Source organism: Pipistrellus hanaki (genome assembly GCF_964339955.1).
Source record: "Pipistrellus hanaki genome assembly, chromosome: 9".
NCBI classification, from domain to species: Eukaryota; Metazoa; Chordata; class Mammalia; order Chiroptera; family Vespertilionidae; genus Pipistrellus; species Pipistrellus hanaki.
Genome location: NC_140511.1, coordinates 65,740,950 through 65,760,376, shown reverse-complemented (window position 1 = coordinate 65,760,376; position 19,427 = coordinate 65,740,950). Strand labels below are relative to the sequence as shown.

At 37.0% G+C, this 19,427-nt stretch overlaps 2 protein-coding genes across 2 annotated transcripts; one reads left to right on the top strand and one right to left on the bottom strand.

The window, feature by feature from the left end:
- Positions 1-7,456: 7,456 nt before the first annotated feature.
- On the top strand, positions 7,457-8,383 carry LOC311627594 (olfactory receptor 4C12-like; the record flags this gene model as incomplete). The annotated part of the gene is given in 2 exon segments (XM_084894098.1): positions 7,457-7,552; positions 7,556-8,383. Coding segments are annotated over 2 exon segments (924 nt in total).
- A 5,841-nt stretch (positions 8,384-14,224) lies between these two features.
- Positions 14,225-15,261, bottom strand: LOC311628108 (olfactory receptor 4C45-like). The gene has a single exon (XM_084894992.1). The coding sequence runs from the start codon at positions 15,250-15,252 to the stop codon at positions 14,323-14,325; it is 930 nt and encodes a 309-aa protein (XP_084751118.1). The 5' UTR covers positions 15,253-15,261; the 3' UTR covers positions 14,225-14,322.
- Between the last annotated feature and the right edge of the window lie 4,166 nt (positions 15,262-19,427).

Sequence of the window (19,427 nt, the reverse complement as noted above, 5' to 3'; positions counted from 1 at the left end):
TTGAGCTTTGGTTAGACTTGTGTCTCTGGCTTTATTTTAGGATGGGACCTCGATACAGGAAGTTGAAAAACTCATTATAGGGCTTTGTTGATCATTTTGACATTGGTGAACCTGGCATAGGATATGTGGTATTATTAAGCAATGGTCGGAATTTGGAGATTGGATTTCTCTCTGGAACATGACTGTTCTGAATGATATGGTTGCTCCAAGAATGGAAATACTAGTCTCTTCAAGGTTATGTGCCAGATAAACCTGGGAAAGTGACATCCTTATTAGTGACTGACTGAGAAGCCTTAGATGGCAGAATTCCTGGCTACCAAAGATTCAATAATACATAAGACATAGATATATCTATTTCCCTTGGGATGAAGACCTAGATGACAGTCTCAAGATGTATTCAGGGGGATGTAGCTTTTCTCTCTGCCCCACAGGGAGAGAAGGTTGGTGAAATATAGTAAAATATCATGTTTTCACACAGTAGCCCTGGGTGAAACATTCAACCAAGCACTTGTGTATAAAGACAGCATATCAAAGGTAGAGTGTGGAAACTATAAAAAGGAAGCTCCACTATAATCTTCTTTCTCTTTGATTCTGAGGTGTTGAAGAGCTGGCTGCATACCAGCACAGAATTACCTTTCTTTGTTATCAACTTGTACCTTTAAACGAAATTGACACACTCCTGAAGTCCAGAACCAGAACCAGAAGCAATGCCTTTAGCTCTATCCTCAAGAGTTGACAATTTGGCTCCTGTTTGCTACTAACTCACTCTGCCTGTCTCTCTTTCCCAGTATTTTGTTATTGTGGTAAATAATATATAACATAAATGTACTAGTTCACATATTTTTAAGTGTGCATATTGCTATGTGAACACCACCACCAACCATCTCCAGAAGGTTTTCATCTTCCCAACCTGTAACTCTATAGTCCATTAAACAATTACTGCTCATTCCTCCACCTTCTTCTACCAGCCCCAGGAAACCAATATTATTACTTTCTGCTTCTATGAGTTAGATACAGCATATAAATGGAATTATGCAATATTTGTTTTCTTTCCTGTTTTTTTTTATGGTGTAAATTATGCCTTGTCATTTTTTCCTTTTCTATTGAATCTATTGAATTTATCTATACCTGTATGCTTTTATATCTATCTCTATCACTATATCTATATTTATGTCTATATTGATAAAGTATTTGTAGTATCTTGGCAAATACAGAAATCAGGAGAAAAGAAAGACCAAGTTTTAAAGTACTGAATACTGATTCATAAGTCATTATAATTCTGAAATCTTTCTGCAAGTATTTGATCTTCTTTTTACTAAAATGTCTGACTAAAGTTGAGAATCCTTGAAAAGTTGTAAGAGATAAAAGAAATGTGGATATAGTGAGAACTAACATATAATGAGAATTCTGTGTTTATGTCATTCTTCTAAGTGTTATATTTTATCTAATGCCCATATTATTCCCTTGAGAGAGGAATTAACAATTCTATTTTATGTTTAAGGAAATTGATGTTCACTGTGAGCATCATTTGATCAAGGCCCAAAAAAGCTCATATTTGGTAGAGATTTGATTTAAATACAAACTGATTTCATTTCTAGGCTGAGAGCTAACAATTATGTTATTGTGGTGCACTGGACACTGATTCACAATGTCTTATGCACAGGGAATGAAGTGGGAGGAGATGTTGATTCAGACCAAATGTGTATTATTTAGAGGCTTTGATTCTACCATCTGGGGCAGACAGGACACATTCCTCAGACAGATGCCATGTGCAGCAGTGACTATATAGAAGAGCCATTTCAATGGGTCAAAAGGAAGTCATGTGGAAAATGGGAAAATCCTTTAAGATGAATAAAAATGAAAACAGAACATACTATTTCTGACGGGTTGCATCTAAATTTACAGCTATAAATACCCATGTCAATAAAAGAAGTAAGATCTCAAATTAATAATCTAACCTTTCTTATTAAGATATTAGAAAAAAAGAGCCCTAGTCACTTTGTCTCAGTGGATAGAGTGTCAGCTCATGGACTGAAGGGTTTAGGGTTCGATTCTAGTCAAGGTCATGAACCTTGGTTATAGGCTTGGCCCTCAGTAGGGGGCATGCAGGAGGCAGCTGATTGATGTTTCTGTCTATTCCTCTCCCTTCCTCTCGGTAAAATCAATAAAAATATATTAAAAATATAAAGATACTGGAAAAAAGGAAGTAGCAAAGTCTCAAGCAGAAATATAAGAATAGAAAATAGAGGACAGAAAAACAACAAAACTAATAGTAGATTATTTGAAAAAATCAACAAAGTGACAAAATTTTATCTAGACTGACTAAAAAAAGAGATGGTACACTGGCTAGTGTGGCTCAGTTCGTTGATGGGCCAGTGCACTGAAAGGTTGCTGTTTTGATTCCTGGTCTGGACACATGCCTGGGTTCCAGACTTTATCCTCAGTAGGGGGCGTGCAGGAGGCAGCCAGTGGATGTTTTGCTCTCACATAGATGTTTCTTTCTCTCTCAAAATCAATAAAAATATTTCAAAAAATAAAAAAAGAGATGGAAGATTCCAGTTAGTAAAATCAGGAATGAAAGAGGGGAAATTCCTACCAATCTTTCAGAAATAAAAAAAGATTATAAGGTGATACTATGAACAGTTGTATACCAATAATTTATATACCGTAGAAGAAATAGACAAATTCTTAGTAATACCCAAACTACTGAAACTGATGCAAATGAAATAGGCAATCTGAATATATTTATAACAAGTTAAGATACTGAATTAATAATTAAAAAAACTTCTCACACAGGCAAACACAGGCCATGATGACTTCACTTTAAAGTGAATTTTATCAAACTTTAAAAAAATTGTTTAAAGTGAATTTTATCAAATTTTAAGGAAGAATTAACATCAATACTTCACAAACTCTTCCCAGAAATAGAAGAGAAAGGAACACTTTCCAAATCATTAAGTAAGGTCAGTATTACCCTTTTATCCAAATTAGACAAAGATATCACAAGAAAAGAAAACTACAACCAACATCTCATAAATATAGGCATCAAGATCCTTAATAAAATACCAGCAAACTGAATCCAGTAGCCTATAAAAAACGGTTATATAACATGACTAAGTGGGATTCCTAGGGATACAAGGTTGGTTTAATATATGAAAACTAATCAATGTAATACACCATATTAGAAGACATACTTCCTGGTAATGGAAACTGCTGTTACTACTATTTATCCTGGTGCTCTGTCCACTGCCTAGCCATACATTTAAGTACAAGAGCTGCTTCAACTCTTATGATAGGTTACTTAAATCATACTCTTAGAGTACTTGCTTCAGTATGTGTTTGTAAGGTGACAAAACATATTTGGCTTTTCAAATCTCCACTGTCCTGAGGATATTAGTGTGAAGAAAATATGAAGAAATCTGTTTGATTAGGTAAGGCTCCCTCCCCCCCCAATTGAATGGCCAGTGGGGTTCCTAGACTCTCCCCCCAAAAGGGATAAAAATCAATCTTTTTATATTTTTATACCATACAAGTTGGCACTAGGATTTTAGCCTTCTCTTGGTCCCCAACTCTAGATATCACTCTGCCTGAAAACATGTCAAGTCGAAAGATTCCTATAAGCGGAGTATGTCCTGATGTGGTTACAGCACAGTTGGGAGATTGACTCAGTATCTCAACCTCCTCTGGTGCCTTCAGCCTGTGAGGAAATTTCCTCAGGAATATGCAACCGGCATGAAACCCCATATTGTTGTTTACACAGCTCTTAGTTCTTCATGTTCCAGTTCATGATACCCAAGGGCTTATGAGAAGGGTGCTTTGTCACATAATCTTCTAGACCAGAAATATAGGCTATTATTACATAGGTTTAAGTGGAGGGAAAAGAAACAGTCAGGTGAGGATGTGTTGTTCGTAGAGGAATTTTCCCATATACCTGTTTCCAAAGCAAAATCTTTAAAAAAAAACAAAACAAAACAGAGATAATTAATTCCCGGGAGGGCCAAATCTTGGATAGAAAGATAGGTTCTTTAACATCCTCTGTATCTTCTCTATACACTCAAGAAGCAGCTCTTTTCCTATTTGAAGAGCAGAGTAAGAGACAGTTGGTTAAGAAGAGATAGAAATATTTGTGTCTCTTGTTCTGTAACTGTAGAGCTAGGTGCTAAAGATCAGAAGTTCCCTTATTACTTAAGGACCTCAGGTTTCAAATTCACCACCTCATTTTCTTATCTTTTGATTTTAATTCCTAAGGCATTGGAGTTTTGAAAATGCTTGGATGAATCTATTTGAATACATTTTTGCCATTTTCATATTCTCTGCTTCCTATAATATTTTGCGATGAGTAGGGTCTTGAAAAATATCTATTATATAATATATTTGAACAGTTTCATATAATGGCTACTTCTTATTCCTGAATACACTGGACACTCTCCTTAACTACAAAGGCAACTACGGTAAGTTAACCAGAATTGCAGATTTTTGATGCAGTTTTTACATTTCCATTTTCTACCATGGGGTTTATAATTAAAATAATTGAATCATTACTTTCTGATATTTGATGGGGATCACTTTAAGATGTTTTAGGGTATTTTGCAGGAGTATTTGTTATCCTCACTGAATAGGGGTATATTTCTATCATCAGGAATAGGTTTACATTCTATGGGTCCTTTAGCCAATTCTAGGCTTTGGACTGGGAGACACCACAGTAGGTCAGCAGGTCAGAGCTGTGTGGGCCACTGAGGGTTTCCTCCAGGGGTAGGGCCTAGGGTGCGATGGTTTGGATGGTCAGAGATTGGCTTTTTTACTTGAAATAGTGCTCTGACGGATAATTTACAGGGATAAAAGGGAGGAAAAACCATACCTTGTATTGACAGAGAGATACCAGTATGAAAATCAAGTGAGAATAAAGAAGGAAAATTTGAGGTGAAGCTGAGACAGGGTGTGTGACATTCACTGTGGTAAGACAGGTTAATAGGACAGAGGAAAAGGATAACATTTGGATTCTGTTTCTTAAAGAAAACCTTCAGTCCTAAAACAGATCCATAAGAAGAATGCATTAATTTATAGGATCTGTGAGGAACGTATGTACCTTCCACTGTGGTTGGGAATCTATATTAAATACCAGGCTCAGGACACTTTTTATTCTGACTCTTCAAACTTTCTTGGCTCTTGTTCCAACCAGGTAAGACTTTATTTCTCTTACAGTGGATTGTAGTTTCAATAATATAACTGAATTTCTGCATCCCTGAACTTAGCCCTTTTTGAGAGAGTCAAGATAGGTATTGTTAGAGATAAGAGATGAAAGTTAATTCCCTTTGTTACTGGAGAGTGGTTTTTCCCCTTTGTATCCAGCTTGTCTTAAGGTGTCTTAAGAAAGGCAAGGTGTGTTGGTGGGGAAAAATTACCTTGTTGGACGTTAGAAGATCTGTATTCTTATTTTGATCAGAAACTAATCAATTACTTATATTTCATTGGACTTCACATCTCTAGGCCTCAGTGTCCTTATCTTTTAAAGAGCGTATTAGTTGATAAAAGGAAAACTTCTGAAGGATTTTTGATATACAGCAATTCTAGGGTCTTGTCCAGTGAACCCTCAAATTCATTAACATTTTATAAGTTAACAAAAGCACCGCCACAGAGTTCATATAGTCACAGGTGATGGTGTTAGCTACCAACCCACTGTCAAACTCTGGCATTGCTGATTCCTAGAAGTAAATTGGATTTATACTGGAGAAGTCCTTTTTTTTTTTTTTTTTTTTTTTTTACCATTATGACTGGGCAAATCATTTATCTTCTCCTAGCCACAGTTTTCTATTCTTCAAAATATAGATAATTGTGTACCAACCCCAAAGCATTGTTGTGAAGATTAAACAAGATAATGCATGTAAAATACTTAGTATAATGCCTAGCACATGGCAAACACTCTACAAAAATTAACTACCATTATAGGAACTATATGGTGTGAAAATAAATCTCTTCATGCTATTTAGAGTTATAATAAAAGTTTGCATTTTAAAATGTTTGTACATATGGAAGAAGTTTGTCTGCTTAGCTCTTTGCCTTTTAATTGCAATCCATGGGCCCTTTTATGACAGATCAGGGTCATTCTGATCAACACTTTTCTCCACTTCTCTTTAAAAATATGGGTATTAGAGAGTTTGAGTGGTAACAGGCACACTATTGGTTTTTGAACTAGGACAGAAAAGGAATTGATCCTGTGCTTGAATCTGCCAGTTAACAGGGGACATCAAATACATCAATTTTGACATAAAGCCAAGCTATTTCTGTATGGTGTCGGACAAAAGGAGGCAGATGAAATTGTAAAAGGGAAGTGTTTCAAAAATATATTTGAACTACTTTAAGGTTTGCGAGAAACTGATGTAATGAATGAAATAATGATGTTTATGAAACAATCAAGTTTATCTGATTTTGATAATGAAATCCAATCTTTGGCACAGACTTCCAGAAATTTATTAAACATAGCAGTAATTGATTGTTGGTTCTCCCAAGGGCCACCTGCTCTAGAGTAGAGTTGGCAGTTACTAGGTAGACGTGTATTCAACTTTCTTCTCAAGGATTCTTGTCACTGGAAGGATTCTCCAATGCAGTGGGTGATGTCACAGGGAGACCACTATCCTGGGGCTTGGAACTCTAAGGCTAGCTTCTCAGTGAAACATTTGTGGAATCATCTGAAAAAGGATTCCCTCCCATGAACTTCATTATGTACTTTGTCCATGTGTAACATAGACAGTTTGTCTTACCCTTCACTGACTCTGTGCTTTAGGAATACATTAATATATTGTACTAGAGGCCCGGTGCATGAAATTTGTGCATGGGTAGGGTCCATAGGCCTGGCCTGTGATCAGGGCCAATTGGGGCCTTTTGGCTGCTGGCCAAGGCCTTCCTTTTGATTGCTGGCCAGGGCCTCCTTTCCCTGTCTGCTGGCTGCAAGCCAGGGCCTTCCTTCATTCCTCATTGCCCTCCTGGTGGTCAGTGCATGTAATAGTAAGTGATTGGTCTCCAGGTCAAACTCCTGCAGGGACAATTTGCATTTTAGGCTTTTATAGATAGAGAAGAAGAAAAAGAGAGAGTTCATGGACATGGATGCCAGTGTGGTAATTGAGGGCATAGAAGGGATAAAAGGTTATGGAAAAATAAAATAAAATAAAATTTAAAATAAAAACGATATAGAGAATAAAGGAATCTGAGGGCTAGTGAAAAGTGACAATAATTGAAAAAAATAATTTTGAGTACTATCTTGACGTTTACTTGAATGATATGTATATTCCTCATCAAGTAAGTGGAAATAGATTTTACATTAAACTTACCTGGTTGATTATTTATATTTGACTTATTGACTATCACTATCACCGTTTTAAGTACCTTTTTTCTTCCTTTCTTTGTTTTTTTTAAAGGTAAAGCATTCCTTCCTGGAGTTTTTATCACTCATGTCACATAGATGGAGAATACAAGGAATGTGACTGAATTCATTTTAACAGGACTTACACAGAACCCCCAAATGCAGAAAGTCTTGTTTTTGTTATTTTTGGTCTTATAAATGGTAGCACTCTCAGGCAACCTGCTCATTGTGGTTACCATCACCACCAACCAGGCTCTGAACTCCCCCATGTACTTCTTCCTGACCCACCTTTCCCTGATAGACCTAATCTATTGTTCTTCTTCAGCCCCTAAGATGATTGTGGATTCCCTTCATGAAAAGAAAATGATCTCTTTTAATGGTTGTATGGCTCAAGTCTATGCAGAACACATTTTTGGTGCTACCGAGATCATCCTGCTGACGGTGATGGCCTATGATCGCTATGTCGCCATTTGCAAACCTCTGCACTATGCCACCATCATGAGCCACAGGCTATGCATTCTCCTGCTGGGAGTGGCGTGGGCTGGAGGATTTCTCCATGCAACCATTCAGATCCTCTTCATAGTCTGGTTGCCATTCTGTGGCCCCAATGTCATAGATCACTTCATGTGTGACTTGTACCCTTTGTTGAAACTCATCTGCATGGACACTCACACCCTGGGTCTCTTTGTTGCTGCCAACAGTGGGTTCATCTGCTTGTTGAACTTCCTCCTTTTGATGGTCTCTTATGTGGTCATCTTGAACTCCCTAGGGAACTACAGCTTGGAGGGGAGGCGCAAAGCCCTCTCCACCTGTCTGTCTCACATCACAGTGGTCATCTTATTCTTTGTGCCCTGCATATTTGTGTATCTGCGCCCAGTAACCACACTGCCTGTGGACAAAGCTGTTGCTGTCTTTTATACTATGGTGGTTCCTATGTTAAATCCCTTAATCTACACACTCAGAAATGCTGAGGTAAAAAATGCTATGAGGATGCTCTGGAGGAAAAAGGTGACTTTTTTCAGATAAATGGAACCATTGAACATTACAGATATAAGAAATAGAGGTAATCTAGCCCAAGCCTCTTAGATCTGTGGATGACGTCATCCACCTAAGAAGAGGTTGGATGATACTTGCAGTTAGCCACTGAAGCACAGAGCTAAAGCGTGCACTGGAATCCAGACTTACTGTCTTCCATTCCACACTCTTGTCACCATAAGTTATTGCTTCTTAATCAATAAATATTTATCAATTACCTGGAAATTTGAAATATCTTTAGAAGCTAAAAGGCATAAATCTAGATGATTAGATTGGTGTTTAAATAATCCTATTATGTAACATTGAGATGTTGGTTTCCATTGGAATTACAATCTTTTGGAGAATGTGTTGTTGTTTATTGTGGCATAAATTCAACAGGTTGCCTTGGGCCAGAACTAGTATTAGACAATAAACTGGGTCCAGCACAGTCCCTGACTCAATAAATGATAACAACTATGGTTATCTGATCTATCATCATTGCTTGGAAGTTAACAACAGTTAATGATATGATCTAGGAAATAGGTAAGTTCTGGTTACTGGCTTTCTGATATATCTATTTTGAAACCTTCATCTTTCTGTCAGTTTCATCACCTGTAACCCTAACCTTAACTTTAACTCTAACCCTAACCCTAACCCTATCCCTAACTCTAACCCTAACTCTAACCCTAGGGAAAGGTATGGCTTATGAGGGAATCCTTACACGTCTTTGACTCATTTTTTATATTACTTAAATTAATAGAACCAATTGGATTTTTTACTGGTAAATATGCCTAGTAATTTTGGAGTAAAATGTATGCATCTCTGTATATTTGTGAGTATGCCACATATATGTCCACATCATCGACTGACTCTTAAAACTTAAAAAATATTTTTATTGATTTCAGAGACCAAAGTAGAGGGAGAAAGGGAAACATCAATGATGAGAGAGAATCATTGATTGGCTGCCTCCTGCACACCCTACACTGGGGATCCAGCAACCCAGGCATATGCTCTGATGGGGAATAGAACTGTGATCTCCTAGTTCATAGGTCAATGCTCAACCACTGAGCCATGCCAGCCAGGCTGACTCTTAAAACCCTTAGTTGGGTAACTCACTTGGTTAGAGAATTGTCCAGCTACACTAAGATTCAGGGTTTGATCCCTAGTCAGGGCACATACAAGATTCAATCAATGAATGAATGAATGCATGAATAAATGGAACAACAGCTTATCGATCTCTCCTTCTCAAATCAATATAAAAATTATTTATTGATTAAGGTATTACATATGTGTCCTTATATAATAATTAAAAAACCCCTCAATGCATAATATTTTTCTCTTCTGATTTTATTATACATTGTCTTGTAGAAAATCTAAACAAGTCAGGAAATTATAAAGAATAAAAAAACAGCACCAGTATTGTTGTCTATATTAAGTGAATGAAACAGTTTATACGGTTTTGTATTTGTTTTTGTATTCTGTAAATCTAAGAAAGTAAGACACTCCATGGATATATTTATTCATTCAGAGACAGTATCATTATTGAGGACGAGCATAACTTCCTTTTTAGGGAAGTCACTTGTCACCTGAACTGAATTGATGGAGAATATTCATTCCCCTATGACTGACTCAAAATATGGTGATTCATAAATTTTCATTTGTTGTGTTTTTAATAGTCTACTTGGCCACCTTGGCAGGCAACTTGCTCATTATGATCACCGTTAGCACCAGCAGGGCCCTAGGATCCCCCATGTACTTCTTCCTGACCCACTTACATCTTAAGTGAGATGGCTACTGTTCTTCCTCCACGAACCCTAAAATGCTAGCTGGCACTCTTACTGTGAGAAAAATCATCTCTCTCAGAGGGTGTATCTCTCAAGTCTTCACTGAGCTTCTTTTTGGTGCTGTTGGGATTATCCTTCTCACTGAGATGGCCTATGACCATGAGGTGGCCATTGGCAAACCCCTGCACTACACCGCCATCATGAGCCAACAGGTGTGTAGCTTTCTTGTGGCAGTGGCCTGGGCTGGTGCCTTGGTCCATGCAAGAATTCAGATTTTCTTCACAGTCTGGCTGCCCTTCCGTGGCCCCAGTGTCATAGATCATTTCATGTGTGATTTGTACCCTTTGTTGAAACTTGTCTGCATACACTCTCTTACCTTTGGTCTCTCTGTTGATGCCAACAGTGGGTACATCTGCTTACTGAACTTCCTCCTTTTGATGGTATATTATGTGGTCATCTTGTAAAATAAATAAAGATGCCGAAACCGATTTGGCTCAGTGGTAGAGCATTGGTCTGTGGACTGAAAGGTCCCAGGTTCGATTCTGGTCAGGGGCATGTACATTGGTTGCGGGCACAACCCTGGTAGGGGGTGTGCAAGAGGCAGCTGGTCGATGTTTCTCTCATCGACGTTTCTAGCTCTCTCTCTCTCCCTTCCTCTCTGTAAAAAAATCAATAAAATAAAAAAATATATAAATAAAATAAATAAAGATAATAATGTCTAAAGTGTTATTGTAAGAATTAAATTAGATAATTTATGTAAAGTTCCTAATCAGATTTCTGGCACATATACTCCAACACATTTTACCTGGATGATTATATGTACCTCAACTTTTTCCTAATCTTCCATGAGGTTAATTGATTAATCAGATGTTGCTTTCCTTTCCTTTTCCATCTCTACTAAGTTTCAAATATGCTGTGCTAAGAACAGAGTGGTTTATGTTTTGGCCAATGATGCAAAGTGGACTTTCTTTCTTCCTCTTTCTGTTTTAAACTGCAAGGGATTCTAGTATCCCGGAATCTGAAACATCCATTCATGTTCATCCCATTCTTTTTCTAGTTTTACAAACTCTGACTATATCCATTCCCAGGATTTACCCTTTAAGAATATAGCCTCCCATAATTTGTAATAAACTTATATTTTGTTTGACAGATAATCTGTAATTCACCATCATATCCACTTTTTACTCTATGGAAAAAACTGGAAGTACTAAAAATTAGTCTTCAATAGTCAATAAATTCAGGAGATCATCAGGAAATAATGGTTTGCTCCCCCAATTCTATATCTAACAAAAACAACTGTTGCTGAGTTCTTGGACAAAATAAATATTGTCTTCTTTCACCTTGCTACATGTTTAAATCTAAATAATAATCACTACATATAAATGAGACCTTCAATTCTATTCCTATTCATTTCTGCTGTTAGATAGTAATAGTATAACTACACTATTTTTTTCCCATCAGCTAAGAAATATGAAATCATGATGAGGCTTGCTTAAAAATAACATTTTGCCATGCAATTTTATCATGGGACTTTCGGAAAAGAATACTTACTTTAGTTGAAAATTGGAAAGTACCTTTATTTTCAGTACAGTCAGAATCTCAAATAGCATAAAAGATTGATCCCATTGTACTTTGTGTGGTGTGTGTGTGTGTGTGTGTGTGTGTGTGTGTATTTTTTATTTTTATTATAAACATTTTTTTTTGCTCTTGTTTTTGGTTGTCAAAATTATGATTAATAATGGCCCAACTAACTTACAAATGAATTAAGGACAGAAAAAAAATTAAGATCAGAAATTTGCTTCCTCAAAACATACAAAATAAATACTTAGTTGATGACTTTATTCACAGAATGTGCTCAACAAACATTAGCAATCATCATTATATCATCATCATCATCATCATCATCTTTATTTTTACATTATCCTGTCTCATTCTATCTTTCTTGGGAACTACAATTAGATATTTAAATTTGATATTTTAAACATACAATCGCTTGTATATATTTACAAGATGGTTACACATAAGAAATTATGGCACAGCATCTATTTTTCAAAGGCTTTCATATATAGAGAGATCTAGCCTGATAAAAGTCCCAAGAGCATGAGACTTGCCAGCATCCCATAATTTTTGAATCCCTGGGTGAGAAGCCTCCTGAAAGCAAGTTTCTGAACTCTTCCCCAGAAATCACAAACTCTGTACAGATAGTTCTTTTGGTCTCTGGCCTTGGTCTCCCTCTTCACCTTCTGGAGGACCGGAACTGACAGGATCCAACATTCATGAAAGCTTTTCAAACAACTCGGATCTCAAATCACTCTAACCACTCCCTATGGGTAACTGCAGAAATATTAAAGGGCATTTTAATCCCAGAATAAGGAGTTGGTGATGGGCTAGCTCTTAGTGTCCAGAGACCTCGCTCACTGCCCCATGAAGTTTCTGTGTTGGAGATAATAACTCACTTTGTTGCTGACCCTCCTTGTAAATGGATGACATTTATTACACATATTGAAGTGAAGTGAGGCTGAGGCAGACATTTGACCCTCCTGTGATCATGGTTAGTGAATGACAGTGGCAGTGACCTTGGACTCTGCTGCCAGGCACTGCAGTCCTCAGCATACCTGGTGCTGTAGTGCCATCTCTGAAGACTGTAATAATGTCTGAGCAATTTTCACTGTCTTTCAGGTGACTCTTTTCCAACTTAAATCATTTAATTCTTACAAATTAAGGAAGTATGTAATGCCATTTCCCTTTTACAGATAAGAAAAAAAAAAAGGCAGAGAGGTTAAGCAACTTGCTTCTACTCACAAGGCTCTCTAAAGCTTTGGACAAGACGAGAAATCAAGCTTATTTGATCCAAAGCTCTTAATAGCTGACTTCAAAACATCAGGCCATTTTCAAATCTCTTAGATTTTTATTGTGTTCATGATATGGATTCTCTTCTCTAATTCAGATTTGTGGTCACTGTTGTCCAGTTCCATATACTTATTCTTACATGACTATATATAGCCTAATGATCAGAGTCTACATGCCTGTACAATGTGAGATTAAACCAAGCACACAAAAAAAGATGCAATTTTAAGAGGTAATAAGCATGAGATGTACGAGGTTGCTCCTGGCATAACATGGCATACTGTTCTATAACATTAAAAAAATATAAATAGAAAGAGTACATTCCAAAACAATAGTAAATGTACAAACCAGTATTATAGCCCCTTGTTATCATTACCAAGTATTATGCACTAACATAATTGTGTGTGCTATACTTTTATATGGTTGGCAACACAGTAGGTTTGTTTACACCAGATGCACCACAGACGTGAGGAATGTGTTGCCCTACAATAGGAATTTCTAAGCTCAGTTATAATTTTGTGGGACCACCATTGTTCATGTGGTTCATTGTTGACCATTGTTTTCCCTCCTTTAAAATAAAACTTCATTCTAGCTATAATGCCAGGTATAAAGTGTGTTTAAGAATATTGCTATTTATCTGTTTCAGATCCATAGTAAGGGGAACATTATGACTTTTGTAGGCCCTTGGTACTTTTGTCCTCATGGGTCCTTTCCTCCATAAAAGATTAAAAATTGTATTTTATATCTGCATTATATAAAGATGACTAAAATCTAAAGTTTTATTTGACCCTGGCCCTTGTGGCTCAGTTGGTTGGAGCATCATCCCATGTACCAACAGGTTGCAGGTTGATTCCCAGTCAGGGAACATGCCTGGGTTACAGGCTTGATCCCCTTTAGGGGACATGCAAGAGGCAGCTGATCGATGTCTCTTTCTCATCAATGTTTCTCTCTCACTAAAATAAATAAAAATGTGTTTAAAAAGCAAACAACAACAACAATAAAAAAGCCCCCCAAATCAAACAAACAAAAAAACCACAAAAATAAAAATAACCCTCCCACCAAGGTTATATTTGATTATATTTATTTTAAAATATTATTTTAAAAGTAAAAAAACACATTGCATGGGCTCATATAACTCTTCTGAGCTCTGAGCTTTGTGCCGATTAAGGATATGTCAGCCTGCCCAGAACATGTGGGTTCCTGAAGAAAAATGATCCAAATGGGATAATTGACTGCTCCAAGTTTAATCAACTCAGAAAGGGAATAAATATCTATAAAATATCACAAAATTCCCCCCTCCCTATATTCCAATTACAAGATTTATTCATTACCAGTATTCATTATTTGCTCCCAGAGCTTTTTCATGACATTTTTTACTTCTGCATTTCTGAGGGTATAGATTAAAGGGTTCAGCATGGGAGTTACTATGGTGCAAAACACAGCCACAGCTTTGTCAATGGGAAAGGAGGTTGAAGGTCTTAGGTACAGGAATATACAAGGCACAAAGAATACGATGACACCAGTGACATGAGAGGCACACGTAGACAGGGCTTTGCGACGCCCTTTAGAGCTGTAAGTCCTGAGGGAGCACAGGATGACGACATAGGACGCAACCAGCATAGAAAAAACAAGCAAGCACAGTGACCCACTGTTGGCAGTAATCAGGGGCCCCAAAGTGTGAGTGTCTATGCAGGCTAGCTCCAGGAGAGGTATTAAATCACACACAAAATGGTCGATGACATTAGGGCCACAGAATGGTAACTGGACTATGAACAAAAGCTGGATCCCTCCATGAAGAAGCCCTAAAACTCCAGCCATTCCCATGAGCAAACCACACACAGGTCGGCTCATGCGGGTCATATAGTGCAAGGGCTTACAGATGGCTACATAGCGGTCATAGGCCATGGTAATTAACAAGACGACCTCAGTTCCACCAAAGAAATGTTCAATAAAGAGCTGGGTCATGCAAGCATTGAAGGATATGGTGTTCTTTTCAGAGATCAAGTCAGAGATCATTTTGGGTGCTATGGAAGAAGAGTAGAAACAATCTAAAATGGACAAATAAGAGAGAAAAAAGTACATGGGAGAACTCAGGGCTGGGGTGATGAAGATGGTGACTGAGATAAGCAGGTTACCTGCCAGTGTGATCAAGTAGATGATTAAAAACGCAACAAATAGGACTTTCTGCAGGTCTGGATTCTGGGTCAGGCCCAGTAGGATGAATTCTGTTACGTTGCTTGTCCTTTTCATTGATTCAGCTTGGTCTATCTGGAAAGATCACAGTATTTTTGAATGATGATATTTTAAATTCAGTACTAAAATAGTCTATCACTTTAAAAAATATTTCATTGATTTTTTTTTACAGGGAGGGATAGAAAGTTAGAAACATTGATGAGAGAGAATCATCGATCAGCTGGGGATGTGCCCTTGACAGAATTGAACCTGGGATCTTTCAGTCCACAGACTGACACTCTATCCACTGAGCCAAACCGGTTTCAGTGAGTCTATCACTTTCTTTAGACCTGGTCTTTGGGATTGATGGAGTTACCCCTTCCACTCATTTCTGTCATTTTGTAGATAGCTATAAAGAAGAATGGAAGTAGGTTAAATTTTCTCCTATATTAATCAGATAGTGACAACACTTTACAAACACCACAATAAAAGCAAGGTGTTATTGTAAATGCTGATTTGTGGTTGACTTCCAAACTTTCTTTGTAGCTCTAAAAGTCTCATAGATGGCTTTCTTTCACTTTTGGGGACGCCTCATTAGTAACAATTGTTTTGAAGGTATACTTATCTATTGGCATGACTATATATAGGTTATGTGAACAGGATATTCTTTTACAGATTGAGGAATCTCAGAAGGTAGGGAGGAGGAGGGGCAGGAAGCGATTACCCAAAGAAATGTATACATAACCCATGGACACAGACAATAATGCAGGGAAGGCCTGGTGGTGAGGGTGGGAAGGAGGTGGAGGGGGCCAATGGGGAAGAAAAGGGGACATCTGTAATGCTTTCAACAATAAAGATAACTAAATAAAAAAATTCTGCATGGATTCATTCAGAAATAAATGTACAAATAAATGAATAGGAAAAAAGTCGACTGTGTATCAGATATGAAAGTACCTAGTTTTACTATATCTATATCAAATGTGTTGTGAGCTTTTATGACTCTCTGCCAAAGAATGCACAGGTACATAGAGAGCCAGAGCTGCAGACGAAGTCTTTTTCCTTCAAAATGCCAAGGAACTATCTTTATAACAGCTTACTGAGCAGCATTCACTCAACAGCCCCAGTTGCTGTGTCTGGCTCAGCATGACTCTTTCATGCTGACTCTTTCCACACCATTAAATGTGGACATGTAAGTGGTATAAATTTCCCTGAAAAATTTTCAATATTTTAATTAGTCTTTCATCAACTATAGAATAATACCCTGGATTAGATATATTATCCTGCTATATTTTACAAATGGATTTAAATGAGTTGTGAATTTTCCTGTTGACATGAGACATGATAGACTCAGTTAAAATAATATACTTTTTTGTTTTTTGCTTTTGACATGTGTAATTAATTAAGATGAACTTGAAGTTTTCATTGCTAACTGGTGGAAATATTGAATACATTAAAAAATACATTCTGTTTTTTTGGGAATGATCTATGCATGGGTTTTCTAGAATGAGTACATGTTTTTGATACAAAAGACCATAAAGCTTTTTTATTCTTTCTCCCCTTCTCTCTCCTTTCTCCAGTACCTGCCAAAACACATAACCACACATTTTCCCTATGTCAGCATCATAATCTCTAAGCTTCCATAAAGGAGAGGAAAGGTATGTTTAGTTTTCAGGAATGCTAAGTTGTTTCTTTATACATGACTCCTACAGATGTTAACTATGCGGTTAAATTATTCTTAATAGATTTAATTCACAAATTCTGACTTCATGTGTCAACAGGAATGTCATAAGAAGAGAACAAATTTCAAGTCATTAAAACAGAAACCTGTGGAATCCATCAACTTAGTGAGACATAAATGTTAACCATAATGCTGTATAAATGGCTTCATGAGTTCCCAACAGTGTCTTATCTGGCAGTAATACAGACAGTGCTATTGATTGTTTCATGTCATTGTGCCCAAATTCACTTTTTAGAGAAAAATATTAATCTTCAATTCACACCCTAAGTAAAAAAACCACTTCAGTGAAAATAAACTAAGTGAAGTCAATCTGCTTAAAATTTGGAGAAAAGGTTATCACTAACCTGCATCTAGTTGGATGTGAGTTCCTCCGTTCGCAAATTGAGCTCCATCGTTGCTTTCTTCCCCTCATGGCACGCGGCACACATCTGCAAATACACTCCATGAGCTAACCAGCCGGACACTGGAATCCTTCTCTCTCTAGACAATTCTCTCAATCTTGGGCACTTTAGTTTATTTTAGCTCACATTATCAGTATGGCCAAGATCACTCAGAAAATGAGCTTTTTCAGTTAGGAAATTTTAGAAGTTCAAGGATTTAACTTCTCCCCACTTTCTTGGCTTCCTATATATGTATAACTACATCTTCAAAATATATAGTTTCAAATATTTAGAACTATATTCAAACTAAATTAAAAATAATGGGAGCAATAGAAAGTTCTTTAAGTTAGGAAAAACTGGCACATGACACTATAAAATGTTTAACTGAATCAAATAAAATTGACTGGACAATGTGTTCTCAAATCATTTGTGCTAAATTTTGGTTTCCCAACAAGGTCATGAGCAATCTAGAGAGAATTCTTTTTATTCCTGATTTCAGCCTTCCTTCTAACCCACAAAGCTTGGGACAGTGTTTCCCATACCAATCTTTAGATTGTTGGTACATGGCTCTGCTGCTGTCATGTACTTAAATGTCCTTTTCCCCCCTCCCAATTATTTCTTCACTGACTCTAGGGAAATGTTTGAATAAGCTTGCAAGAAGTGTAGGATTTGTTGTATTGACCTCTCAGGTCCTCAGAGAATTAGTAATTGGTTCTGATGAAATATTTCTTGACGCTTTAAACAAAGTCTTTCATTTTCTCCTACTTGGCACCCAGAAATCTCATTGGAGGCCAGTTTTAAAAATGAAGTTGAGCTTTGGTTAGACTTGTGTCTCTGGCTTTATTTTAGGATGGGACCTCGATACAGGAAGTTGAAAAACTCATTATAGGGCTTTGTTGATCATTTTGACATTGGTGAACCTGGCATAGGATATGTGGTATTATTAAGCAATGGTCGGAATTTGGAGATTGGATTTCTCTCTGGAACATGACTGTTCTGAATGATATGGTTGCTCCAAGAATGGAAATACTAGTCTCTTCAAGGTTATGTGCCAGATAAACCTGGGAAAGTGACATCCTTATTAGTGACTGACTGAGAAGCCTTAGATGGCAGAATTCCTGGCTACCAAAGATTCAATAATACATAAGCCATAGATATATCTATTTCCTTTGGGGTGAATACCTAGATGACAGTCTCAAGATGTATTCAGGGGGATGTAGCTTTTCTCTCTGCCCCACAGGGAGAGAAGGTTGGTGAAATACAGTAAAATACCATGTTTTCACACAGTAGCCATGGAGAAAAAAAAAAAAAACATTCAACCAAGCACTTGTATATAAAGACAGCATATCAGAGGTAGAGTGTGGAAACTATAAAAAGGAAGCTCCACTATAATCTTCTTTCTCTTTGATTCTGAGGTGTTGAAGAGCTGAAGAGCTGGCTGCATACCAGCACAGAATCACCTTTCTTCGTTATCAACTTGTACCTTTAAACCAAATTGACACACTCCTGAAGTCCAGAACCAGAACCAGAAGCAATGCCTTTAGCTTTATCCTCAAGAGTTGACAATTTGGCTCCTGTTTGCTACTAACTCACTCCGTCTGTCCCTCTTTCCCAGTATTTTGTTATTGTGGTAAATAATATATAACATAAATGTACCATTTCACACATTTTTAAGTGTGCATATTGCTATGTGAACAACACCATCAACCATCTCCAGAAGGTTTTCATCTTTCCAACCTGTAACTCTATAGTCCATTAAACAATTACTGCTCATTCCTCCACCTTCTTCTACCAGCCCCAGGAAACCAATATTATTACTTTCTGCTTCTATGAGTTAGATACAGCATATAAATGAAATTATGCAATATTTGTTTTCTTTCCTGTTTTTTTTTATGGGGTAAATTATGACTTATCATTTTTTCCTTTTCTATTGAACTTATTGAATTTATCTATACCTGTATGCTTTTATATCTATCTCTATCGCTATATCTATATTTATGTCTATATTGATAAGGTATTTGTAGAATATTGGCAAATACAGAAATCAGGAGAAAAGAAAGACTAAGTTTTAAAGTACTGAATACTGATTCATAAGTCATTATAATTCTGAAATCTTTCTGCAAGTATTTGATCTT